Source organism: Lynx rufus, unplaced genomic scaffold (genome assembly GCF_022079265.1).
Source record: "Lynx rufus isolate CCGP_SWC_20201006 ecotype Redwood Valley unplaced genomic scaffold, mLynRuf1.p SCAF_6, whole genome shotgun sequence".
Lineage (NCBI taxonomy): Eukaryota > Metazoa > Chordata > Mammalia > Carnivora > Felidae > Lynx > Lynx rufus.
The window spans coordinates 99,117,937-99,144,895 of NW_025814878.1; the positions used below are offsets into that span (position 1 = coordinate 99,117,937).

A 26,959-nucleotide genomic window follows, 5' to 3' on the forward strand; every position below is an offset into this window, starting at 1 on the left:
ACTCTGAGCAATTGGCGCCAAAACCATTGAAAGTCAACAAGGCCCGGAAGTGGGCGGGTAGAAACCGGAAACCCGGGAGTAGAGAGGCGAGCATTCTAGCCCCCCACTAACGTCATCAGAGGCGCGCCCACGGGAGCGCGACGAGATTGGCTGCAGGGAGGGCGGTGTCCGCCTACACCCCCTGACTCCTCCAGCTGACTTTTGCGCAAGCTCCGTGAGGGGCTCAGCTGTGTGGATCTCTGACTTCTAGGGCTGGGTCTTCCGAAGCCCAGCCGCCGTGTCTCACAGCCGAGGTCTGAGACAGGCAGGCCGTGAGTAAGACTGTGTATTTAGGGATGTCACCTTTCACTGCCCTCCATTCTTCTGACTCCTCTCTCCCCATTTATCCTTGTCCTCTGAGCCTGTCCTTTTTCTCCTCCCGACTTCCTTATTTACCTTCCCACTGTGACGGCATCCCGCTCTCCCCTATCTTCTTGGGTTTAAAGTCTCGACCGACTTCTCTTCAGCGTGATCAGTGGGAATTCGGAGGTACTTCTGGAAAGAAGGTGTTAGTTCGCCTCGGGGGCCATGTCGCCATCTTCCCCCGGGTACCCCAAAACCCCGAGATGCCGCTCGGCAGAGGGCGCTTGCAAGATTGCAGAGGGGTGCGCGGGCGCCACAGCTGTCTCTCTTGTAGGCTGCAGCTCTTGTTACTGTGAGGTTGTTTGTAAAAGGTGGAGGACTGAAAATGACTTTGTCTATACTTGTGGAGTGAAGGGTAAGAGGAGAAATAGGAAAGAGAGGTCTAAATTAACATAAAACTATAATTTACTAACTTGTTCTGTTTTATCTTGAAAGAGCAATCTTTGAGACGCTGGAAACCTTGGATAGTGTGTGTATGTGTGTAAAGTTTTAAATCACTTGATTTTTCTCCCATCATTTTCTAATATTTAATGATACACTTATGCTAATATTAAATACAGTTTGCATGCTGTGTCTTGTCATCTCCAACCCAAATTGTTTGAACATTGATTGAAGGTGGTTAGCCTTTCCTAAAGTATTAATGTGGAACCACATATTAACAGAACTTGAGAGTTATTTGATTCAGAACGGTAGGTATTTTACCCATATTTTGGGAGGGTCTGTAGGGATGGGCTTCATCATTACTCTTTAACATATTGTAATCATCAGTAACTTATATTTGTTTTACATGTTTTTTCTTTGGATCCTTGAAGCCTCTTTATGGCGAGAAAAGGTCAGAAGTCCTGTTGCCATCAGTAGTAGTTGTGATGTCTGTTTCCAGCCTTTGATTTTCTGGAATTTGCCATGTGATTTTCTGGAAGTCACTAAATAGAGGGCTCTTTCCTATCATTTGTCCAGGTTTGGGGAACCAGTATTTTATGCAAATGAGTGTGATATATTCTGTCTACAATCTCATATCAGGCAGTTTTCAAATTACCTTTTATGTCATTGCTGTAATGTTTCAGTTATAAATTATTTCTCTCACCTATTTTTAAGCTAGTACATGTAGTTTATGCTTGCATTATGCTTGCAAGAAGATGGATGACAAGGACTCCATGGATATAATAGAGTAAAAATCATAGTAGCTTTAAAAGAATAAAGGGAATTGTTTTGTTGTATTTCTTTTTACATTTTGTTCTGTGTACTTTGTACCCAGTTGAACATACTGCATTTACAATGTTTTATCCTGATTCTTTCACTTAATACTTTTTTTTAAAAGTTTTTTTTAACGTTTATTTATTTTTGAGAGACAGAACGTGAGTGGGGGAGGAGCAGAGAGAGAGGGAGACGCAGAATCCAAAGCAGGCTCCATCCAGACTCTGAGCTGTCAGCACAGAACCCCATGTAGGGCTCGAACTCATGAACCGTGAGATCATGACCTGAGCTAAGTCAGACGCTTAACCAACTGAGCCACCCAGGCACCCCTCACTTAATACTTTTTGAGCCTGTCTCCTTTTTAAAGAAACTGCATAACATATTTTAAATTTGACTTATGTATAATAGTATATTATGTATATATATAAGTGCATATAATTGTACAATTTGATGAATTTCCACAAACCGAATACATCCATATAATCAGCATTCAGATCAAGACCATCGCCCCAAAGCACCTCTTTTGTTCGCTTTCTGTACTAGCTGCCATAAGTAACCACTCTTCTGACTTCTGACATTAAAAATTGGTTTTGTCCATTTTCTAAATATATTTTAATAGCTATGTAAAATTCTATCACTTGTATATACTATTATTCACTTATTCCTACATTGTTAGACATTGAAGATGTTTCTAAATTTTCTTTATTACAAATAAAACTATAGGAAACATGCATTTTTATATGGTAACTTTCCTAGGAGTGTTGTTCCTCAGTGGAATGGCATAATCAGTCCTGACGCTTTTTGTGCATATTGCCAATTTGCTTTCCAAAGTAATTAAAGCAGTTTATATTCCCACCAGTGGTTTCTCTTTTGTTTCACAACCCTCTAACAAATGTTGAGTATTCTTATTTTCCTTTAAGGTTCATTAAATTGATACGTAAGAGATGGTATAGAAAATAGAGTTTTAAGTTCACTTTACTTGTTACTTTATACATTATAGAGCATGATGAATATATTAATAAAATTTGCATCCCCAAACCTTTTAAAATACTAGGCTCTATATGTTGAAGCTGTATGACTCTAGCAAGTATTTACGTAATTCAGATGAACAGTGGAATTTTGATCCAATTTCTTTACTCATTTATTTCTCTGGATCTTAATTTCTATGTGTAAAATGGTGAAATCAGACTTAGTCACTTAGTGTAAGACTGTGCTAGTTATTAGGAATATACAGCTCTAATGTTGGGTCAGTTAATAAATTAGCAGAGAAATATGTATATATGTGTATAATTTTATACACCTTAATATATTTTATATAAAAGTTAAAAACAGTATTTTAATATGTTGTAGTGTGGGAGATGACAGATGTCTAAAGAGAGAAACAGTGCTGTGGTATGGAATACTGAAGAGGTCATTTAGCCCAGCATGTGAGTTCAGGGAAAACCTTTGAATATATTATTTAAATGCTAGGACTTTGAAACCTAGTGCTGCCTAGGTTTAAATGCTGGCTCTTCTGTGTCTCAGTTTTCTCATCTGTAAAATGGGGATAACATTAGTACCTATCTTGGTGGTGTTGTGAGGAGAAAATTGCTACTCTGTGTAAAGCCCTTGTAGCAGTGCCTGGCATGTAGAAAGCTGTGCGTATTGGAGATGATGCCTTAGCCAGATTAGCCAAAGAAGAGCATTCTAGGTAGATGGAAGAGCAAGAGCAAATCACGGAACTTTGATACATGCAGGGAGCTATAGGTTATCCAGTATTTCTGGAACAGTGATGAGTCTGAGAAGTAAGCAGTGATCAGGTCATAGAGACCTTGAATGCCTATTTCTCTTGTTCTCCACTATTATCTCCAGCACCCAACACAATGAGTGTCATAAAGTAGATGTGAAAAATGTTTTCAATGAAGAAATCAGGAGGCTGTATGTTATCCTCTAAATAATGCAGAACCTTTGAAAAATCCTAAGTGAAGTATGACATGACCATATTTGCATTGGTGTCAGTGTGTAGAATGGATTAGAGACCCTAAGACTGGCCAGCAAAACCAGCTAACAAAGTATTGAGTTAGAAGACTAGAACAATGATAGTAATTGTGGAGAAGAAGATCCAACGTTACGAATTATCAGGTATAGGAAGCAGGAAAGAAGAGATGAAATCATACTAAAATGCCTTTTTTTCCCTTCTCACCAATAGTTCCCATTTGGCTTTTGTAAACACATATATACTGTACTTCTTTTTCTAGGCCAGTTCGTGTTCCTTTTGGGTGTTTTCCATGCTCCATCATGTTGAGGGCTAAGACTTGGCTTCTTTTGCTTTCACCTCATCACCTGAAGCAGCTCAAAGAGTCATCAGGATCCAGGCTTATATGGCGGAGACTTCTGCACCAGCAACAACCCCTTCATCCAGAATGGGCTGCCCTGGCCAAAAAGCAGTTGAAAGGCAAAAACCCGGAAGACCTGATATGGCATACTCCAGAAGGGATCTCCATAAAACCCTTATATTCTAGCAGGGATACCAATGACTTACCTGAAGAACTTCCAGGAGTGAAGCCATTCACACGTGGACCATATCCCACCATGTACACCTTTAGGCCCTGGACCATCCGCCAGTATGCTGGTTTTAGTACTGTGGAAGAAAGCAATAAGTTCTATAAAGACAATATTAAGGGTGAGATTTTTATGCACAACATTATATTTATGATCAACCATACATTTCCTGTTCCTGGCTTCTTTTGAAGGGAGACTGGTTGATCTCTGTAAAAATGATAGTCACTTTATAATTTTGTAGTTAAGACTATACTCTGAGAAATATGAATGTTTTTCAACTTCCGTGGTCAAAAAAATGAGTGATCCAGAATAGGGTGCTAAATTCTTGAATGCCAATAACAGTTACATACATGTTACATAAAAAGGAATTAGTTAAACTCATATGACATGAGAGACATTGGCTTTTTCTTTGAGAAGCTTTTTTAAAATTAAAGTTTATTTCTTTTTATTTTAAATTTATTTTTATTTTTTAGAAATAGAGAATGTGTGTGAGCAAGGGAGGAGCAGAGAAAGGGGAAGAGAGAATCCCAAGCAGGTTCCACACTCACTGCTAGTGCAGAGCCCAGTGCGGGGCTTGAACTCACAAACCGTGAGAACGTGACCTGAGCCCAAATCAACAGTCCAATGCCCAATGAACTGAACCACCCAGGCATCCCTCTTTGAGTTTTTACTTAACGTTGTTAGGATGGGAATTGAAGAGGAAATTGTTTAAATGGTTTAAAGAAAGTAATAAACAAAGGATAATGTACAAATATATTTAGTGCAATCTGGCACTTATGTCTCTAAAAATCATATTAACTACTATTTCTTTCTGATCTATATTAAAATTATATTGTTTGCTAAATTTGAGGATCTGTACATTTATATTGCAGATGGAGGATCTCATATTTAGTGTAAACTATTTTATTTTTTTCCATGGTGTTCATAATTCTGTTTCCCAGAATATTTGAATAGCCAAGACATCTTGTTATGACCATATTAAACACAAGAATAAAAATAAGGGAGCATACAAATACCAAGTTATGTTAACTATTTGTGAACAGCCAGATTTTTTCATGAATCTTAAAAAGTATTTTTACTGAGGGGCACCTGGGTGACTCAGTTGGATAAGCGTCCAACTCTGATTTTGGCTCAAGTCATGATCTCAGATTGTTGAGGTTGAGCCCTGAATCTGGCTCTGTGGTCACAGCTCAGAGTCTGTTTGGGATTCTCGCTCTCTATGCCCTTACCCTGCTCATGTGCACGTGTGCTCTCTCTCTAAAAACAAATAAATAAACTTAAAAAAATTTTTTTTTTACCTAAAATTGTTAAGATAAGGGCAAAATAGGTAAAGGGGATTAAGACATACAAAGTTGAAGTTATTAAAAAAAACAAGGTTAAAAAAATCCTCAAATAGACATAAGCTAGTGAGATGTTTTGTTCTTTTTGTTCTGGAACCCAGTCTGTACATTTTGCCATATGGGAAAACAGCTTAGGAGATGAAGTGTCTTTATTTAAATTTGTTTTGACATGTATAAGCATAAAAATAATGTTTGTTATAAAAGTATCCTATGATGAGCTGAATCGACACCGTTAGTAGTGTTAACATAAATCAGTTTACTTTGATGCCAGACTCTTTAATTCTACATTGTTTTTCCTTTGTGTGTTTAGCTGGTCAGCAGGGATTATCAGTTGCCTTTGATCTGGCGACACATCGTGGATATGATTCAGACAATCCTCGAGTTCGTGGTGATGTTGGAATGGCTGGTGTTGCTATTGACACTGTGGAAGATACCAAAATTCTTTTTGATGGAATTCCTTTAGAAAAAATGTCAGTTTCCATGACCATGAATGGAGCAGTTATTCCAGTTCTTGCGACTTTTATAGTAACTGGAGAAGAACAAGGTGTACCTAAAGAGAAACTCACTGGTACAATCCAAAATGATATACTAAAGGAGTTTATGGTCAGAAATACTTATATTTTTCCTCCAGAACCATCCATGAAAATTATTGCTGACATCTTCCAATATACAGCAAAGGTATTTTCTGCTTCTTTTGGGTTTTGCTTTCCTTCTTTAGATGCAGGAATTTTTATAAAATATCATAACCTAATTTGAATTTGATAAGTGAGTTTGAATAATAGTATAAAGTCAGAGTGTGGGTTTTATGTTTATGTGTGTTGCTAGTTTGTATTTTTTTGCTTTCAATGTACTCATAGTGTGTTGTTACCTATAGGAATCTTGGCATTAGACATTTACTGTATTTTACTTATTTTTAAATTTGTATCCTCTGATAATTGTTAGAATCAGGGAGGGCTCATAATTTATACTTTGTTTCTTGCCAGAGTTCAGATTCAGTTTTGAAGTGCACACTTGTGTCTGACAGTTGGAGATCAAAATATCAGCTGTATTTCTATTAGAAACTAGATTAGAATATGTCATTTATATCTGCATCCACAACGTGGTCCCTGATATTTCACTCCTGTATTAGGTTTATCTTCCCCAATCAGAGTGGTGGAAAAAGAAGGTTCTTACAGTGTTCCTATCTTAGCAACAATCCCTCCACTGGGAAACATAAAACTTCATTTTCCTCCGAGTAACTAATATGTATTTTCCCTCATCATTTACACTCTGCTTCTTGCTGACAATGCTCTCCATTTCTTTACCTACCTTAAAGTTAGACTGTATTATTTCATGGCAAAAGGCCAGTCTCTCCTCTACCATGAAACCTTTTTTTAAAAAATCTCTTTTATTTCTTGTAATTGCTATTACCTCAGAACTCTTGCAAGCATTGCCTACTCTTCTCATTTGATATTCAACTTTTACACTTTGCAATTTTATGTCTTTTCATGGATCTCATTTGTCCCTGTGAACTATATTGTATAGAATTGTATATTTTTATCACCCTTTTCAATTTCAAGACCATATGTGCAGGATTACATTTATTTTTTATTTTTATTTTTTCAGTTTTCCCAAAACTTTTTATTTTGAATACTTTAAACCTTACAGAAAAGTTAGAAGAATGGTTTTGTGTGTGTGTTTTTTATGTATTTATTATTTATTTAATATAATTTATTGTCAAGTTAGCTAACAAACAGTGTATACAGTGTACTCTTGGTTTCGGGGGTAGATTCCCATGATTCATCGCTTACATATAACACCCAGTGCTCCTCCCAACAAATGGCATCCTCAGTGTCCATCACATTTGCCCCTCCCCTCCTTCCCCCATCAACCCTCAGTTTGTTCTCTGTATTTAAGAGTCTCTTATGGGTTCACCTCCCTCTGTTTGAAACTATCGTTTCCCCTTCCCTTCCTCTATGGTCTGTTGTTTCTCAAGTTCTACATATGAGTGAAAACATATGATATCTGTCTTTCTCTGACTGACTTATATGACAAACACACGTACAAAGATAGCAGTAGCTTTAACTAAACAGGAGTCGATTCTCTTTCATATGAAAGAAGTTGGAAAGTAGGTTATCAAGAGCTTGGTTGTAGGGTTGCTCCACAGTCATTAGGGCTCCTTTTACCTTGTGCTACCTTATGGTTGAGGAAGTAGGTGGGCTGGATGTGTTTGGCATGGGGAGGGGGGCAGCTCCTCTGATTTAAGGTGAATTTCCAGAAGGAACAAATGAAAGTTCCACTATCTCAATGGACACACACAGTAGTGAGAGGAGATTGGAAGTACAGTTCTTGCACATCGGCACTCTGCATTTACAGTTCAGGTATTACAGGAAGAGAGGGGAGAATTGAATAGTTGGTAGCAGGTTGCTTAGTTTGTGCTATTATGTACTTGGGCATTTCCCCTTTTGGAAGGTCCTAATGTCATCTTCAAGTTCAAAATTGCTTTATATAATCCTTCACATAAGTGTAAAAGTTCTGGTTTCACATACTGGTCAAATAATGTTACATTGAAGTACTTTGTAAACTGTAAACGTTTATATTTAAAAAAAAATTAATTGTAGAAAAATACACAATGTAAAATTTACCATCTTCACTCTTTTGAAGTGTACAGTTCAGTGGCATTAAGTATATTCACACTGTTGTGCAACCATCACCACCATCCATTTCCAAAACTCTTTTCGTCTCGCAAACCTGAAACTCTGTGCCTGTTAAATAATAACTCCCCATCCTCCTGTCCCTCCAGCTCCTGGAAACTGTCGTTCCACTTTCTATCTCTGTGAATTTGACTACTCTAGGTACCTCCTATAAGTGGAATGATAAAGTATTTGTCCTTTTGTGACTGGCTTACTTCACTTAGCATAATGTCTTCAAGACTCATCCATGTTGTACCATGTATCAGAATTAACCTCCTTTTTAAGGCTGAATAATATTCCAATATTCCAATATTTCTATTATTTTTAAAGAAATTCTGCTGCTAAAATCCTCTTTGTAGAGAGGCACCTGCTTCTTTCGTTGCTTCTTATTTATAAGCAATAAATGCACTCAAATTGTCTCTCAATTCCATGTAATTCAGTCCCCTTACTGTTTTTGCAATGGAACATTTTTCAAGACCTTTTGGTTAATTATAAGTATTAAAAAATGTAAATTACAGATAGTCCATAGCATACATTAGCAACAGCAAGTAACATTTTTTGAATGCTTCCTGCATACTGGAATAATACTCAGTGGCTTAGGTGAGTCATTTCATTTAATCCTACAGCAACTCCATGAGGAAGTACCTCTATTTTATATTTTAAGAAACCAGGGAATAACTAGGTTGAGAAACTTGCCTGTAGCCTTATGACTAGTTAACTGACACTAGCCATCAACTAGACTTTGAGTACTTTGACTCTAGAGCCCATGTTCTTAACTACCATACTCAGTTTCTGTGATTTAGCTTTTATTATTTTATTTGGCCAATTCTTGGGAAGGAGGATAATTTTGGGGCTTGGCAGTATATTTGTGCTATGTACCCTCTCTAATAAATTTTAGGGGAATGGTAGAAATGCCATCTTTTTAGTGATTTGGCAAGAAAGAACCTGTCTGGGATATGCTTAGCATTAAATATCACAGTAAATCCAATTGAAGTCTTTGATTTCTAATCCATGTATCTTAATCCTGTTTTATTTCAGTATGTAGTCATTTTCAGTGACTTCAAAAAGAACTTCAAACAAGAAAATTGATAACTAGTAAAACTTAAATGTATTTATCCTTAGAAGATTAGCCCAAAGTTATGAGATCTTAGGATCTCTTAAGAAGTCACAGTCCTTGGTTTGGAATTAAAGATGTTTATTCAGTTTTCGGACTAAAGGTTCATTCCTACTTTTAGCTAATTAATTTCAGAGTTTAAACTTTGACTCTAAAGAATGGTTAGTGCAAATTCTTTTTCACCAGAAAAATAAAACAGGTGCAAATTTTACAATGGTTCATTGAATCACCACTTAAATTGAGGAGTGAATTAAATATAACAAAGTAAGCATTAAATATTTTCAGTTAATGTTAAAGACTACTTAGTGTATCTGAGTTGAACATCATTTAGAAAATAATAGTCTTTTAGAAAATGAGTTTAATAGAGAACCTTTAAAATTTTTTATTCACTGTTATATTTTTTTATTATTTTATGCAGCACATGCCAAAATTTAATTCAATTTCAATTAGTGGATACCATATGCAGGAAGCGGGGGCTGATGCCATTCTGGAACTGGCCTATACTATAGCAGATGGGTTGGAATACTGTAGAACTGGACTCCAAGCTGGTCTGACAATTGATGAATTTGCACCAAGGTGAGTAAATTGACCTCAGAGATTGTTTCAGTGTTAGGAAAATTTTTAGGACCAATTTATGAGTATATAGTAAATATATTGATAAAATGAATTTGTGTATATAAATGTCATACTAGATTCTCTTATGTTTTATTGGAGTAATAATAAGAGAATGAGCCAATACTGTTTACAATTAAAAATTAGAATTAAATTTTACTCTACTTCTTGGTAAATGAGAGGAATCTTGTTTTTCAGTTGTTCACAGAACACAATTAACTGGCGTATTTTGACAATTAAACTGTAAACATATAAATGATATTGACTTTTATTCTTTATTTTTCCATTAAAAAAATTTTTTTTCAACGTTTTTATTTTATTTTTGGGACAGAGAGAGACAGAGCATGAACGGGGGAGGGGCAGAGAGAGAGGGAAACACAGAATTGGAAACAGGCTCCAGGCTCTGAGCCATCAGCCCAGAGCCCGACGCGGGGCTCGAACTCACGGACCGCGAGATCGTGACCTGGCTGAAGTCGGACGCTTATCCGACTGCGCCACCCAGGCGCCCCTTATTTTTCCATTTTAAAAAGAAGTCATCTATTACATTTTTTTCTGTTGCACTTGTAATTTAAGTGTTTTGGAATTCACAGTGCTATTAAACATTTCTGTTTTAAAACAGCTTATTAATAAATTTATATAAAAATATACTTGATTGAAGTTTAAGAATTGTTTAAATTTGGTGATTAAAAATTGGACATAGGAAAAAAAAAATTGGACATAGGAGTAATTGCTAAGTTTTGCTCTGGGCCAACCACAAACTTATGTGCTGGGAATAAAATTTGTAAAAACATGACTTTTGCCCTCAGCGAGTTCATAGACTCTATATCAGAGGTTGTTGCATACATATTATGACAGCAGTTCTCAAAGTGTGGTCTAAGGACCCCTCAGGGTAACTAACCCATCCTGGGATCTTTCAGGTCAAATTGTTTTCATGATTGTATTAAATCTTTATGTGCCTTTACCACTTTCATTATTTCAAGAGTGTACATTGTTTTCCAGAAGCTACATGATATGTGATGTTGCAATAGATTGAATGTAGAAGCAGATACTTATTCCAACTGTCTTCCCTTAAGCCACACATTAGATTTGCAAAAATGTAAAATAGTGACTTTTTTATTACAATTTTTTTATTTTAGCAAAGTAATTGCTTTTCATAAAAATGTTACTTTTGTTAACATGTATGTTTACTGTTTCTAAATGAATTAATATATGCAATATTGATAGATATAATCCAAATAAAAATTCTTTGGGATCTTTAGTATTTTTAAGAGTGAAAAAGTATCCTGAGACAAATATTTGAGGACTGCAATGTTAACAATTTCTTCCAAGGGCATATCAAAAAATTTTACTAGTTTTTAGCTTAATTAAGGCTCACCTTGTTTTATTTGAAGAAACACAGCCTTTCTGCCTTTAGGCATGGGCAAGTAAACTAAATGTGTAAATCAGTGACAGAATATAAGATAAAAAGGAGTAGTGGGTTTGGGGGCAATTGGAGAAATACATTCCTAGACCAAATATACTATAATTCTTTCAAAACAAAACAAAACAAAACAACAGGAAAAATTTCTTGCTATCCAAAACCACAAGTTTGTGGTTTTATTCCCTTCATGGGTTACCCCTGACTTACATATTGGGTATTCTTGAAGTATTTATTTTTGGATAGTGATTCATTCTATATTTAAAGACACAAGAGGAACTTCTTTTCTATAGAAGACCAACTGTGAAGTGAATAATTTCTACCTGAAGCAGATAACCACAGCTATTTCTTCTGTGTGCCTAAAACTGTACTTTTATCTGTTAGGTTTAAAGTTACTTATGTATATATGCTTATGCTTTGATTTTAATTCAGATTAAGTTGTTTGAAATTAAAATGTGGATGCTGTTTTGTTTAGTGTGTGGTACAATTAGTTTTATTTTCCATTTTAGATTGTTAAGTATAATCAAATAATGGACTTAACATTACTATTTTAGGTTGTCTTTCTTCTGGGGAATTGGGATGAACTTTTATATGGAAATAGCAAAAATGAGAGCTGGGAGAAGACTCTGGGCTCACTTAATAGAGAAAATGTTTCAGCCTAAAAACTCTAAATCTCTTCTTCTAAGGGCGCATTGTCAGACATCAGGGTGGTCACTTACTGAGCAGGTATGTGTATAATTTAAAGTGTAGAATTTTAGTAAAGTCATATATTGTCTTACAAGCAAGATAGCATAGTCAGGAAGTAGGTTTAAGAAGCTATCTGTTAATATTTGAAAATTATAATTATTCTAAAGCATAATGCACATTGATAGTTTTTATGCATGTGTTATAATAAATGAAGTTGGCTCCCTCTAGTGGTTAATAATATAAAATCATTTAAACGTTAGCTTGTATGCAGTGCTGTTTTACCTTTTTAAAAGTAAAGAAAAAATATGATGAGGAAGAAGTAAAAACCACAACTTAGTTAATATCGCCTTAAATAATTTTAAGAGTTTAAATTATTTTTTTAATATTTATTCATTCAGAAAGAGAGAAAGAGAGCATGCAAACGAGGAAGGGTCAGACAGAGAGGGAGAGATAGCATCCCAAGCAGGCTCCCCACTGACAGCACAGAACCCAATGTGGGGCTTAATCTCACGAACCGTGAAATCATTACCTGAGCCGAAATCAAGAGTTGGATGTTCAACCGACTGAGCCATCCAGGCACCCCAAGAGTTAAAATTCTTAACATAAAATCACCTAATTAAAAATTTGTGCATCTATATTATTTATTTTAGTTTATTTTAGTTTAAATAAATATGCATGCAAACATACCATTTAAATGTTATTTTCATTTGCATAATTTAATTTCATTCTATTAAAAAACTGATCTTTTTTCATGCATTTTCTTTACATAAAAATTATTTTGATATATTAAAAATAACTCATAACTTTAAAGCTACATTTCTTTTATACACCTAAAAGTAAATAAAAACTAATATATCTATTAAATATTGCTTCAGGTCCTATAAATGGAGAAGTAGAGATTTCAGGATTGGAAGGAATTTTAATAATCATTTTTGTCTTAACCTTCTCATTTTTACAGCTAAGGCAGCTAAAGTTCAGAAAGGTCCAATGCCTTGCCCCAGTCATAATCAGGAACAGAATGAATCCAGATTTTTTATCCAGATTCATTGTTCATCTGTTTATTAATCACTTATTAATAAATCATTTATTGAGTGCCTATTAAGTCTGGCTTGTTTACTAATTCATCTTAATTTGTTGGATATTCTGAAGCCTAATGTAGGCATTGGCAAAGTAAGTACACAGTAGCCACTGCTTAATCATAGCATCCTTTATCAGTTGTCCCCTTGTTTTGACTTTTTGCTTTTCTCTGAATGTTTTAGGACCCTTATAATAACATCATTCGTACTACAGTAGAAGCAATGGCGGCAGTGTTTGGAGGGACTCAGTCTTTGCACACAAATTCTTTTGATGAAGCCTTGGGTTTGCCAACTGTGAAAAGTGCCCGAATTGCCAGGAATACACAAATCATTATTCAAGAAGAATCTGGGATTCCCAAAGTGGCTGATCCTTGGGGAGGTTCCTATATGATGGAATCTCTCACGAATGATGTTTATGACGCTGCCTTGAAGGTCAGTTTCTCCTCTTTGAAATTTTGGTTTTAAGATTTACAGATTTATAAAGGTTATTAGGTATTTTGATATGTAAATCAAATCATAGATTTATATCAAGATTTATAAAATGTTTGAGAGAAAAAGAGAATTTTAGGTTTGACCTTCTAGTATACAAAACTGAAACATAATTTAAAAATATAATTGTGTTTGTATTAAAGTATTTTATTCAAAGAGTTAAAAAGAGTATTAGTATTAAAAGGCTGTAACATAAAAAAGCAGTCCTTTGTCTTCTACTTGCTTTTTTTCCTGCTTCTTTGAATCAAATACATCTTTTTTGTTTGTTTTTATCTCCATATTTAAAAATTATACATATACACTAGTTCTAATTCCATCAATTTTAGTCATTACCTATTGCTTTGTAGTATGGTAGTTTAGTATTTTAGCTGATCCTTACCTCTTCTTTCTTTTGTCTCATAATACTACCAATATAATTACATCTCAATAGTATACATCCTTCTGAAGTCCTCCAGTGCTGTCATTTGATTTAGACTAGTTTCTCTCTAGACCTGCTGACCATTGCAGTCCTTTGACTAACCTTTGTCATTATCCTGGGAATTCTTTTCACCTCTGCTATGTTGAATCTGTGTCCTGAATGCTGTGTCTATCTCTGTTGATTTATCCCTTGTTATTTTGAACGATACCTCATAGGAACCTCTCAGAAGTTGTACATAGGGGATGAATTATATGAAACTTTGGATGTTTGAAAATGTCTTTATTCTACTCTGGTATTTGGTTGATAGTCTGTGTTTGAAATTATTTTCATTTGAGAGTTTGTAAACATTGATCTGCTTTTTATTCTAGCTTCTAATATTTCTGTTTAGAAATCTGATGCTATTTCTACTCTCAGGCCTTTCTTTCTAACAGTTTTAGGATCTCTATTTTTGAGTTGGGGGACATTGATGTGTATATTTTTCCTATATTGGACTAGACCTTTGGTGAGCATTTTTTATCTGGCCTATTTTTCATGTTCTCATAACTCTGGAAAATTGTCTTGTGTTATTTTTTTGATAGTTTTGTCCCTGCCATTTTTTCTGTCATTCTCTTTCTAGAACTCTGAATTATTGGATAAGGACCTCCTGGAATGATACTCTGATGTCCTTATCTGTTCTATAGGGAGTCGTCAACTTTAAATTTCTACTCACTTTAAAATTCATATATCATATTTTTAATTTCCAAAAGCTCATTTTGTTTTCTATGTTTTGAGTGTTATGTTACTTGTTTCATTAATACAGAATATAATCTTTTTTTCTGAGGATATTATATTTTTTGAAGTTTTCTTCTCTATCCTGTATTGTCTCTTCTCTGTGTGCCTTTTGTCTTTAATCTTATTATTCAGAATACAGGTTTTTATATCAAGATATCTTACCCTTGCCTCTCTATGTACTTGGTGTTTGATAGCCCATTGCTTTTCTACAGAGATAAACTTTGGTCTGTTTTTTGCAGATGTAAGCTTTGGTTGTCCTGACAGAATGGGAGAGGGATAGTTCTAAATTCTCAAGTAGTCTTCCTCTTTTTAGCTTCCTATCTTAGCTTTGGCTTCAACACAAATTCTAATTTCTTGAATTCTTCTGGAAAAAAACAAGTTTTACTTTGTTCCTTTCTGCTGTGTCATATACCATTCCACCATTCATTTTCCCACCACCTCATGTATAAATAAGGCTGTGATTTAAGGTTTAGATGTATGCTGGTGTCAGTAGCAGTAGAGTTATGTTATTATTGTGCTGATCAAATAAAAAATGAAGTTGCATTTTGAAATACATTCCTTAAAGAGTATTTATGTATCCATGAAAACTTAAGTAACTAAAAATAAAGACTATTGATGTTATCTTTAGTTTTCTCCTAAGACTTGAGTGACAGGTTTTGTGCTTCCAGAATATACATCTTAGTTTTTCTGTTGTCTTTTGAAGTAACTTTAAATACATAATTTCTATCTTTTTTGAGATATAACGGACATATAACATTGTATTAATTTAAGATATAAAACATGATTATTTGATATATGCATGAATTGTAAAGTGATTACCAGAGTAAGTTTAGTCACTTTCCATACCACACAGTTATACAATTTCTTTTTTTTTTGTGATAAGAACTTTTAACATCTACTGTCTTAGCAACTTTCAAATATACAGTACAATATTGTTAACTCTATGGAACTTTTTTCCTCTTTAAAAAAAAAAATTAATGTTTATTTTATTTTTGAGAGAGAGAGAAATAGAGACAGCACAAGCAGAGGAGAGGCAGAGAAAGAGGGAAACTCAGAAGTGAAAGCAGGCTCCAGACTATGAGCTGTCAGCCCAGAGCCCGAGGTGGGGCTCAAACTCATGATTTGCGAGATCATGACCTGAGCCGAGGTCAGACACTTAACCAACTGAGCTACTCAGGCACCCCATTTTTCCTTTTTTTTTTTAAAAATTTTTATTTTATTCATTTAAGTTATGTCTACACCCAACATGGAGCTCAAACTCACCCCAAGATCAAGAGTTGCATGCTCCCCCTGACTGAGCCAGCCAGGCACTCCTAACTATAGAAAAGCTCTTGATGTTAACTTAATTCTTTTCTTATGAAACATTAAACTTACCACTAGAATAGTTTAGGATTTTAGTAATATTGGTAATTATGTAACGTAACAAATTTGTATAGTTTATAAAAATATCATTATATTCTTTTCCAGTTTTATTAATCTATTTTTCTTAATAGCTTATTCATGAAATTGAAGAGATGGGTGGAATGGCCAAAGCTGTAGCAGAAGGAATACCTAAACTTCGAATTGAAGAATGTGCTGCCCGAAGGCAAGCAAGAATAGATTCTGGTAAGATAAAATGAAAATGTTTATATGTGAAATCCAGTACTGTATTTAAAAAGAAATATTAATTTCTGTTTAAAGATAACATACATAGTTAATAAAACAAAAATAATAGAAAAATGAAACTTAGATGTTTCTTTATCTATCTATCTATCTATCTATCATCTATCTGTCTTCCTGTTTGTATTTTTGCATGCATGTATGCATATGGGCAAGCATATGTACAGAGTATGTGTTGAGGTATACCCGTGTGTGTGTGTGTGTGTGTGTGTGTGTATGTATATAAGTGGGTATCTCCAGCATTTTGAAGATGGTATTATTAGTCATTGTGCTCTGCATTGGAGTATTTATTCATTCAGTCAGTGAACACTTTTTTTTTTAGTATTTACCATTTGGGGCACTGTATTATGTCTGGGATACAACTGTGAACAGGAAAGACATGATCTCTTCACCCTTAGAGTTTACATTTTAGTAACAAAGAGACAGAAAATGGGCAAGTGAACACATAATAAAATAATTATAGATTGTGATGAGTTCTGAAAAGGGAATAAGGAGAAGAGTTGGGTGGCAGGATGTCTTTAAATGGTAATAATCTGGTAGTTTGAGGCAAAATATATTCTTATTATGTTAAGGAAATATCTTTATAATTCTGGTTTATTACTTACAGATTTTAAAAGTACTTTTTGTTAAAAGCTATTGGCTGTAAGAGAATACAAGAATATATTGAAAACATTATTGGATGTTAATTCTCTCCCGTATAAGTCTTTATTTGCTGCTATTATTTTAATTTTGTAGTTGTAGAAGAGGATTTGTCAGAAACTCTGAGAAAGTATATAGTTTGAGAGAATAATAAAAATCCTCCCTTAAAGAGATCTGATATATACCAGTTCTTTCCCCTCTCACCCCCATTTTGTTGTGATTTGCTGATCTATATTGAAGTTTCATTAAGATTTAAGAATACTATTTAAAAATATTAAGCTTATAAGCAAAGTATGTGATGATCAGAGCATCACTATTAGGGAAGTATTTATGAATAGAATCTACATATTATTTTCCTCTGGGAAATTGATAGGTTCTGAAGTGATTGTTGGAGTAAATAAGTACCAATTGGAAAAAGAAGAATCTGTGGATGTTCTGGCGATTGATAATACATCAGTGCGTAACAAGCAGATTGAAAAACTCAAGAAGGTAATGATAGCTATCATATTTTGAGTGCTTTCTGGGCATTGTGTAAACCCTTAAATTGTCTTGTTTAATCCTTACAACAACCACATGAGGTGGGTATTATTTCCCAACATTTTAAAGTTAAGGAAACTAAAGATAAGGGAGATTGAGAAACTTGCCCAGAATAAATAATTGAACAGCTAAGACTCAAATTCATTTTAAACCAAGACAGCTGCCTCTGTGAAACTTATATGTTATTATTAAAAATCTCACTGTAATAACACCTCACATAAATTACAGATTAAAACAAAGGCTTAAGTGATTATAGAACTCACTCAAAACTAAAAATTAAGTTGTTCAGAGTATATGAACCCAGGGCTTCTCACTGATTTGTTTCCATTAGCCCATGGTTCCTGATACCACTATGAAAGAATCGTTTGCTTTCTGTTTTTTTCTTTTTTTTAATTCAAATATATTTTAATAGTACTTTAGTAAGATACCATTTGTAAATGAAATATATTTATTTTAATTGAAACTAGATTATTATCTTAGCTTTATTGCCAATTTCTCACTGAGCTGAATCAAAATACATGAAATACTAAAATAGATAAAACATTCTTATAGTTATAATCTATATATTTATTTTGTATGAAGCTACTGTGGTCTTTTAATCTCTGGCTTTTATAATTACTGTTATTTCCAAAGCAAGAAATTGAATTTTTTTTCTTAGATTTTATTTAAATTCAAGTTAGTTAACATATAGTGTAGTATTCATTTCAGGAGTAGAATTTAGTGATTCATCACTTACATACAACACCCAGTGCTCATCCTAACAAGTGCCCTCCTTAATGCCCATCACCCATTTAGCCCATCCCCCACCCACCTCCTCTCCAGCAACCCTCAGTTTGTTCTCTATAGTTAAGAATCTCTTATGCTGTGCCTCCCCCTCTGTTTTTATCTTACTTTATTTTTCCTTCCCTTCCTCTGTGTTAATCTGTTTTATTTCTTAAATTCCACATATGAGTAAAGTCATGTGGTATCTTTCTCTAATTTATTTTGCTTAGCATCATATACTCTAGTTCCATCCATGTCGCAAATGGCAAGATTTAATTCTGTTTGATGGCTGAATAATATTCCAGTGTGTGTGTGTGTGTGTGTGTGTGTGTGTGTGTGTGTGTGTGTGTAAATATGTACATCTTCTTTATCCATTCATCAGTCGATGGACATTTGAGCTCTTTCCATAATTTGGCTATTACTGATAGTGCTGCTATAAACATTGGAGTGCATGTGTCCCTTTGAATCAGCATTTTTGTATCCTTTGGATAAATACCTAGTAGTGCAATTGCTGGGTCATAGGGTAGTTCTATTTTTAACTTTTTGAGGAACCTCCATACTGTTTTCCAGAGTGGCTGCACTGGTTTGCATTCCTACCAATAGCGTAAGAGGGTTCCCTTTTCTTGGCATCCTCGCCATCATCAAATTAACTGTTTCACAAGTTGTTAATTTTAGTTATTCTGACAGGTGTGATGTGGTATCTCATTGTGGTTTTTGATTTGTATTTCCCTGATGTTCAGTGATACTGAGCATGTTTTCATGTGTCTGTTAGCCATTCGTATGTCTTCTTTGGAGAAATGTCTGTTCATGTCTTCTCATTTCCTAACTCAATTACTTATTTTTTGGGTATTGAGTTTAATAAGTTCTTTATAGATTTTGGATACTAGCCCTTTATCCAATATGTCATTTGCAAATAACTTCTCCCATTCCGTACGTTGCCTTTTAGTTTTGTTGATTGTTTCCTTCACTGTGCAGAAGGTTTTTTATCTTGATGAGGTCCCAATAGTTCATTTTTGCTTTTGTTTCCCTTGCCTCCGGAGACATGTCTTATAAAAGTTGCTGTGGCCATGATAAAGGTTGCTGCCTGTGTCCCTCTAGGATTTTGATGGCTTCCTGTCTCACATTTAGGTCTTTTATCCATTTTGAATTTATTTTTGTGTATGGTACAAGAAAGTGGTCCACAAGAAACTTGAAATTCTTTAGTTATCATTAATGCTGTTTCTGTGTTTACTTTCTCTGTGATAGTTTAAGGTATGACTTTTTTCTCTCTTCTGTTTAGATGTTCTTTAAGAATCATGGGCACATTGGTGACTCAGTTGGTTGAGCATCTGACTCTTGATTTCAGCTCAGGTCATGATCCTAGGATTGTGGGATTGAACCCTGCATCGGGCTCCACACTGAGCGTGGAACTTCTTAAGATTGAAAATCTCTCTTTCTCTCTCTCTCTCTCTCTCTCTCTCTCTTTCTTTCTCTCCCTCTCTCTCTCCCTCTGCCTTTCTCCCCCACTCCAGTGTGCTCTCTCTCTAAAAAAAAAAAAAAGAAAAGAATATAAGAGTTTGTTCAGTTAGACTGCATGCACCACTATCATTTTCCATTTTTCTATTACAGTTAATGGCATTATTTCCATTTTCACCCTCCAGCAGAAGATAACTCCTCTCTCACATTTTTATCACTTTTTTAAAAGGTCCTCCTTAGGATATATCATTTTATTTTGAGTCATCACAAAAGTCTCAACATATATTATATTTGGAAAAGCCCTTTTCTCCCCTCTTATACTTTACACTTTTATTAACTCTGCACCCTTACAGCTTGAGGCGTTCCATTTACCACAAATGGTGTTAAACTTTATTTCAGGCAAGAGAGAAATTCGGTAATGTTAATGGAGTTGGGTTTTTCCTTGCCTTTAGTGTAAGATTTTTGATCCATTTGTGCTTATAGATATTATATGATTTTAGTAGCATCTTGAGTAGTATCATATTTAGACTCTTTTATAGGTGGTGCAAACTTGTAAAAAATTGGATTTTAGATAACTTTGTTTAGGCAGATTGTTGGCGGGGATCTGAGGGGAAAAGGTTTTGACTGTGCTTTTCATGGTCTTTCTGTATCCACTGCAGTATTTCTCATCATCTCTGTCTCTTTCTTTCTCTTTGAGAAGAAGAAAAACAATATACATATATATTATTACCAATATATTGTTAGTTAGCTAGGGAAAACAATGTATAACAAATATTCTCTATGTTGTAATCTATTATTATTTTTTCTTCCTTGTCACTATTATTCTTTAGTGTGCCTTCCATATAAAAGACCTACTTGTTTTTGATGTCTTGTTACATTAGTAAAGCCTAAGTAGCATGTACTAACTACTTTGGAGAGGCTTCAGTGTTATTTATCATTGCCCTGTGTATTTCTGATTTATCAGGGCTATGCAGAATTCAGTATTGTTTTAAATGTGTATTGAATGAGTAAGTGAACAAATTGAATGAATATCAGACCTAGGATACATATTATTCTCTCCTTTTTTTTTTCTTTTGTTTTTGTGGTTAAGATTATGGAACAATTTTCATATGACGTATATCAGTGTCTAATCTCCTGATCTCTGTTTTGTTCTTTTTTTCATGTAAATTGACCCTTTTCTTGACCTTTTCCATAAGGTCAAATCCAGCAGGGATGAAAGCTTGGCTGAACGATGTCTTGCTGCATTGACTGCATGTGCTGCCAGTGGAGACGGGAATATTTTGGCTCTTGCAGTGGATGCAGCTCGTGCGAGGTGATGATATTTAAGTTCGGAGATTTCCAAATACCAGAAGTTGACCAGTTTAGGGGTGCCAGGGTGGATCACTTGGTTAAGCATCTGACTCTTGATTTAAGCTCAGGTCATGATCTCAGGGTGGTGGGATTGAGCCCCTCGTGTGTGGAGCCTGTTTAAGATTCTCTCTCTCTCTCTCTCTGTCTCTCTGTCTCTCTGTCTCTCTCTCTCTGTCTTTGCCTCTGACCCCCTCTCAGTCTCTCTCTCTTTCTCTGTCTCTTTTTCTGAAATAAAAAAAATTTTTAAGTTTACCAGTTGAGATTTTCAAAGTGTATTTAAATAAAAGGTTGCTTCTATAAACCTTGTGAGCCTAAAAGAAAATATTGGAAGTGCAAATGAAGTTAACTTTTGTTTTTCTTAAATATCTGTGCACTTGCGACATTCATATGTTTTTTTAAACATGTAAACATTACGAGGCTTTAATCCTTCTAAATAAAATTTAAAAAATGAAACATTAATACTTAAAAAATACCAAGCACACATTTGTCAGATTTTGAGAAAGTCCATCTTACTAGTAACTAGCTAAATAGATCTAAACATTTCTACAGATAGATGAACAAAACAGAGCAGAAGTGATCGATTTTTGTCAAATTCAGTTACTGGCAAAATAAGGTAGTGAGAACTGTTCAGGTGTGTGTGCTCATTTCTCATCTCCAGAGTAAAGCTGAGGTCAGTCATCTCAGCAGTTAGATGGTAACGAATTATAAGTGAACTCACATATGTTCTTCACCAAGGGCATCATGAAACTTCTCCAAGCAGGAGACATAGGTAAGCCCTCTCCTTTCCTTCATGGGATGAAAGGTAGTGGGCTCACCACCCCCAGGAACTCGCGTGCCACGATGTGGTGCAGGATGCAGTGCAGCTGGTAGGCCAGCTAGCCCAACAGCGGGGCCACCGAAGACATTTTATTCATTTACAATACTTGGATGGCACCAGGGTTTGAGCAGATAGAGCATTCATTATTCATGATACTCCAGGGTCCAGTTGTGTCCCGCCGGCCTATTCTGGAAGCATGTGGAGCTATTAAAGGTGTATTAAAAATCAAACACACTTTGATTTAGAGTTCATTAATGCATAAGTACTTAATTTTCTGTTTAGTGACCAGTTACTGAAGCTTTCTAACAAAGTTTGGGAAAGGGTTAAAAGTATTCGTAGATGATAAAGGATGAACCAGCCTTTCAAGAATTTCAGCAAGTGATAACAGAAAAACCCACTGAAGCCCTTCAGAGGCAGCTAAGCCTCCTTCACCACCTCCTGCAGGATGGGTAGAGTGTATTAATCCTGTGTATTTCCCCTGGCTCAGGACACTGGGCTGTTGTAGTGAATCCATGTCACTCATTTGCAGGTTGAGAAGTTTGATGCATTTTCGAGCATAGACATTTTTATTTTTGACAGTACACAAAACTACTCTTTGTCCAGAGGTAGGCAAGGCTTCCAAAGCTATTCATAGATACCTTTGAATGGATACCCCAAAATAAAGGTCAGTCAGTACTTTGCCTCATAGGACATGCAGAAAAGCAAGTGAACCACAAAAAATTTTCTCTCCATACATGATGTCATTGGTGAATTATTTTTGCTTTTGTTATTTATGAACTTTTTTTTTTTTAACATGTTTGAAGTACTTAAGAGGTAGGATAACTAGTATGTGGGTTGGGTTTTTGTTTTTATTTTTGTTTTTCAGTTTTAACTTCTTAAATAAGGTGATTTCTGTGTTTAAAATCCTCCAGAGGTTTCTCATGCTTTTAAATTAAAACCTAATCTTACAATGGCCTGCAGGATTGTGTGAGATGTGACTCTGGCCTCTCTCTCTGACCCTACCTTATTCTGCTTCCTTCATTATGCTGTGTCCCCAGTGTCCTTCTTTCTATTTTTAAAACATAGAACATGTTTTGGTTTTTTGTTTTGTTTTCTTTTTTTTACCTCTGAGAACCTTAGCACTTAGTATTTTCTTTTTCAAACACTTTTCCATTCTCCTTTATGTTCCCTTCAGTTTCTCCTTTTCATTATTTAGATCTTAGTTCAAAAGCTTTATCTTCATTATCTTCAGAATAGCTTTTCCAGACACCAGATTTCACCTTTTTAGTGTGTTCATAGTACTTATTATCATATGAAATCCATATTAATTGATTTGAGTTCATATGTATTGTCTGTATCCTCTGACTAGATGGTAAGCTCTGTGAGAGCAGGTTTCTTTTCCCCCTCCCCCAGTCTTGTTTGTCACCATATGTCTGGCACTTACCATGCTTGCCCTATATTAGACACTCAATAAATGTTGAATGAATTAATAAACAAATGAATGGAATATGCTAAAAGACTTTTTATCAAGAAGTATCAATGGGAATTTTGCTCTTTGCCCTGTAGTATTTAAAAAAATTTTTTTTAATGTTTATTTTTAAGAGAGAGAGAGAGAGAGAGAGAGAGAGAGAGAGTGGGGGAAGGGCAGAGAGAGAGGGAGACACAAAATCCGTAGCAGGCTCCAGGCTCTGAGCTGTCAGCACAGATCCTGATGCAGGGCTTGAACCCACAAACTGTGGGATCATGACCTGAGCCAAAGTAGGATGCTTAACCAGCTGAGCCACCCAGCCCTCCCCAAGCCCCCCACCCCCTGCCCTAGTTGTATTGTTAATTGGTGAATTATTCAGTAATCTTTACATGCTTGTCTATTTATAGTTTTTAAGTCAGCCATTTTTTGTTTCAAAAATGTTAAATTCCCTACTGTCCTAATGTTAATGCTTTGCTAGAGGGAAAAAACAACCTTAGGTTGACAATGGCTAGGCCCCCTGTGTTTCTTCTTTAGCATATGAAAATCCCTTTGGAAACTTCCCCCTTGACTTTACCTCCCCAACTCCCAAGTATATAATCAGTCTCTCCTTACTATCCCAGGACAGCTCTTCCTGCCCATGGGTCCTGTCCCCATGCTTTAATAAAATCACCTTTTTGTACCAAAAAAAAAAAAAAAAAAAAAAAGGGAGAAAGATTGCTATGTATAGAGGCATCCAGAATCATTTTTCATAAGTAATCTGAGGAAAGAAGCTTTCATCAGTGCAGTAGAAAACATTTTTATTTAAGTAAAATAAATCAGTGAGAGAGACATATACCATAGTTTTTGATAGCCTACTTTTTAGGTAATAAATTGTGTCCTATTATATTGAATATTAAAGTAAATATTTTTTATCTCAAATAATGATGTTAACAGAACCTCTATTTTATTATTTTAATATTTTAGATGTACAGTTGGAGAAATCACAGATGCTATGAAAAAGGTTTTTGGTGAACATAAAGCTAATGATCGTATGGTCAGTGGAGCCTATCGGCAGGAATTTGGAGAAAGTAAAGAGATATCATTTGCTATCCAGAGGTAATAAATGAGATTTCTTAAACCAGAATGCCATCTTTTCTGTGAACATAATCCCAATGAATCAGTTGCGGGCTTAATTTTCTCACATACCATTTGGAAAACATTTGAATGGACTTTCCCGTTAGTCTGTAGGTTTACTAAAATAATATTTTCAATTTTCACTATAGTTCCCTTTAAGAGTTTCTAATTAAAACAAATGTTTGTTCAACTAGCGTTGATACTGCTTCATATCCCCCAGATACTTAAATTTCAGTCTCCTTATTATAGTATACTTACATTCTTAAGTTTATTCGAATTGTTTAATTTTCATATAGTTATAAAATAATTTTCATGTTTGAAAATAAATAATTTGGTTACCATCTATGCGTAAATTAAAATCAGTCTCACTGAATGGACAGTAAATAGTATTGTCAAGCATGATTAGGAACTATAAATTAATACAAATTGATCATGCTTTCCATGTGTAAATGTAGCTTCCTGATTATTGTTTTTCTCAAATTTTATAACAAATTTTCCACTTTTTATGTCACTACTTATAGATGAGATAAATACCAAAACATCCAAGGTGAAAGTCATCAAAATGGATTTTTTTTTCTTTTAACAAAAGCAAATGTATTTTTTCATCTGGGCTGTAAATTTATTGGTTTAAGTTAGAAGGTATTTTGATTATATGTCATTAGAAATCACCACATTGCAGTCAGCTTGAAGAGGTTCACACTTGTGATGGGTAGGTGAAATATGGACAGCTCAAAGCAGCCAGTGAGTTACATTTGTATGAATGACTCTGAAAGGCACTTTTAAGCTTCTTTTTAAATATTTATGCATATTATACGCTGGAGACTGGTTTAAGAAGGAAAAAATTGTCATTTTCTCGTCTTCACTGTGATGTTCTCAAGTATTATGGGCTTACAGGCTGGGCCATCTTTCAGACTTTCCTCTGTGAGGGAAGGTGGTAAGCATATCCAGGCTTTAATGGAATTCTCAATGTAAAATAGAGATATTCATAAAATGTGAGTAATGGATGTAAAAAGGTATTTTTACATAAACTTGAAAGATTTACTGTGAATACATTATAGATTTTATATCTTACTTTTGGACAATTAACATATAACTGTTGTATTTTATTTTATTTTATTATTTTTTTAATAACTATTTTATTTTATTTTATTTATTTATTTATTTTTTTTTTTCAACGTTTATTTATTTTTGGGACAGAGAGAGACAGAGCATGAACGGGGGAGGGGCAGAGAGAGAGGGAGACACAGAATCGGAAACAGGCTCCAGGCTCTGAGCCATCAGCCCAGAGCCCGACGCGGGGCTCGAACTCACGGACCGCGAGATCGTGGCCTGGCTGAAGTCGGACGCTTAACCGACTGCGCCACCCAGGCGCCCCAATAACTATTATATTTTAAAATGTTCTTAGGGTTCATAAATTCATGGAACGTGAAGGTCGCAGACCTCGTCTTCTTGTGGCAAAAATGGGACAAGATGGACATGACAGAGGAGCAAAAGTTATTGCTACAGGATTTGCCGATCTTGGTTTTGATGTGGACATAGGTCCTCTTTTTCAGGTACTGAAAATGTTGGGATAACTTCAAAAAGAATGTAGTAAATCACTTATATTTAGAAAAAATAGTAAAAAAGACGATAAACCATGATGATGTTTTTCAAGGTGTAAAAGAAGAAAATGAATTCCACAAATTCCTTAATTTATTTTTGAATGCATATAATCCAGTTAATTATGACAGAAATAAGAAAGAAGTAGAATTTATGTTAATGTACTTGTTTCTCACACTTTGTAAAAATCAGTGTCAGTAACTAAACTGTTATTAGGTTTCTAAAACTGAAGATTACTTTCAAAGATCTTATTGTACTATTTATTGAGATTTGTCTGATAATTTGTGGAAAGGTAGCCCACATCAGATTGATGAAAAATGTTTTGAAAGGGAAATCAACCATCAGAGTGAGAGCTTGATTCATAGGTAGGTTTTCTTTTTAGTTACTCTCTAGTAGTAGTTTATTTAGTCACAGAATCTTTGACCCAACAGGGTAATAATTTGTTAGAAGTAAATGAAGCTGAAATTCTCTATAGAATGATACAACTTTAATCTTCTCTACAAAATATCTTTGGTTGAGTACATTGTAATAACTTCCATAGTAAAAGTTTTATCCACTATATACTTATTGATGATCTACCAGATGCTAGGTTCTGAGTTGAATAAGATACGATGATTTTTGTCTTCAGGGAGGTTACAGGCTCCTAACAGAGAAAGATTTACTTATCAATAAACACAGCAGAGTAATAATTACTGTAATTAACATTTGGACAAGGAACTTACCCAAGTATCCTAGGAACTTATGTTTGAGCTGTGCCTTTGGAAGCATAGAGAGCAAGGCAGGGAAAGGCTTGCTAGGAAAAGCGTTGGCTTGAGCAGAGGTGCAGAGGTACAGAGCTGTGAGAAAGC

General features: G+C 34.9%; 1 protein-coding gene across 2 annotated transcripts in view; it reads left to right on the top strand.

The window, feature by feature from the left end:
• Positions 1-211: 211 nt before the first annotated feature.
• MMUT (methylmalonyl-CoA mutase) overlaps positions 212-26,959 on the top strand; it is a 36,585-nt gene continuing 9,837 nt past the window's right edge. Inside the window, exons 1-11 of one of the 2 annotated variants that reach the window (XM_047102492.1) lie at positions 212-311; positions 3,834-4,258; positions 5,788-6,155; positions 9,682-9,839; positions 11,847-12,018; positions 13,239-13,487; positions 16,227-16,338; positions 17,405-17,520; positions 20,982-21,097; positions 24,363-24,494; positions 25,918-26,065. In XM_047102492.1, coding sequence (XP_046958448.1) covers positions 3,874-4,258; positions 5,788-6,155; positions 9,682-9,839; positions 11,847-12,018; positions 13,239-13,487; positions 16,227-16,338; positions 17,405-17,520; positions 20,982-21,097; positions 24,363-24,494; positions 25,918-26,065 — 1,956 coding nt within the window. In that variant the 5' untranslated portion in view covers positions 212-311; positions 3,834-3,873. Of the gene's footprint in view, positions 312-2,869; positions 3,024-3,833; positions 4,259-5,787; positions 6,156-9,681; positions 9,840-11,846; positions 12,019-13,238; positions 13,488-16,226; positions 16,339-17,404; positions 17,521-20,981; positions 21,098-24,362; positions 24,495-25,917; positions 26,066-26,959 lie in introns of those variants that run through there. The other variant, XM_047102491.1, reaches the window with a different exon arrangement.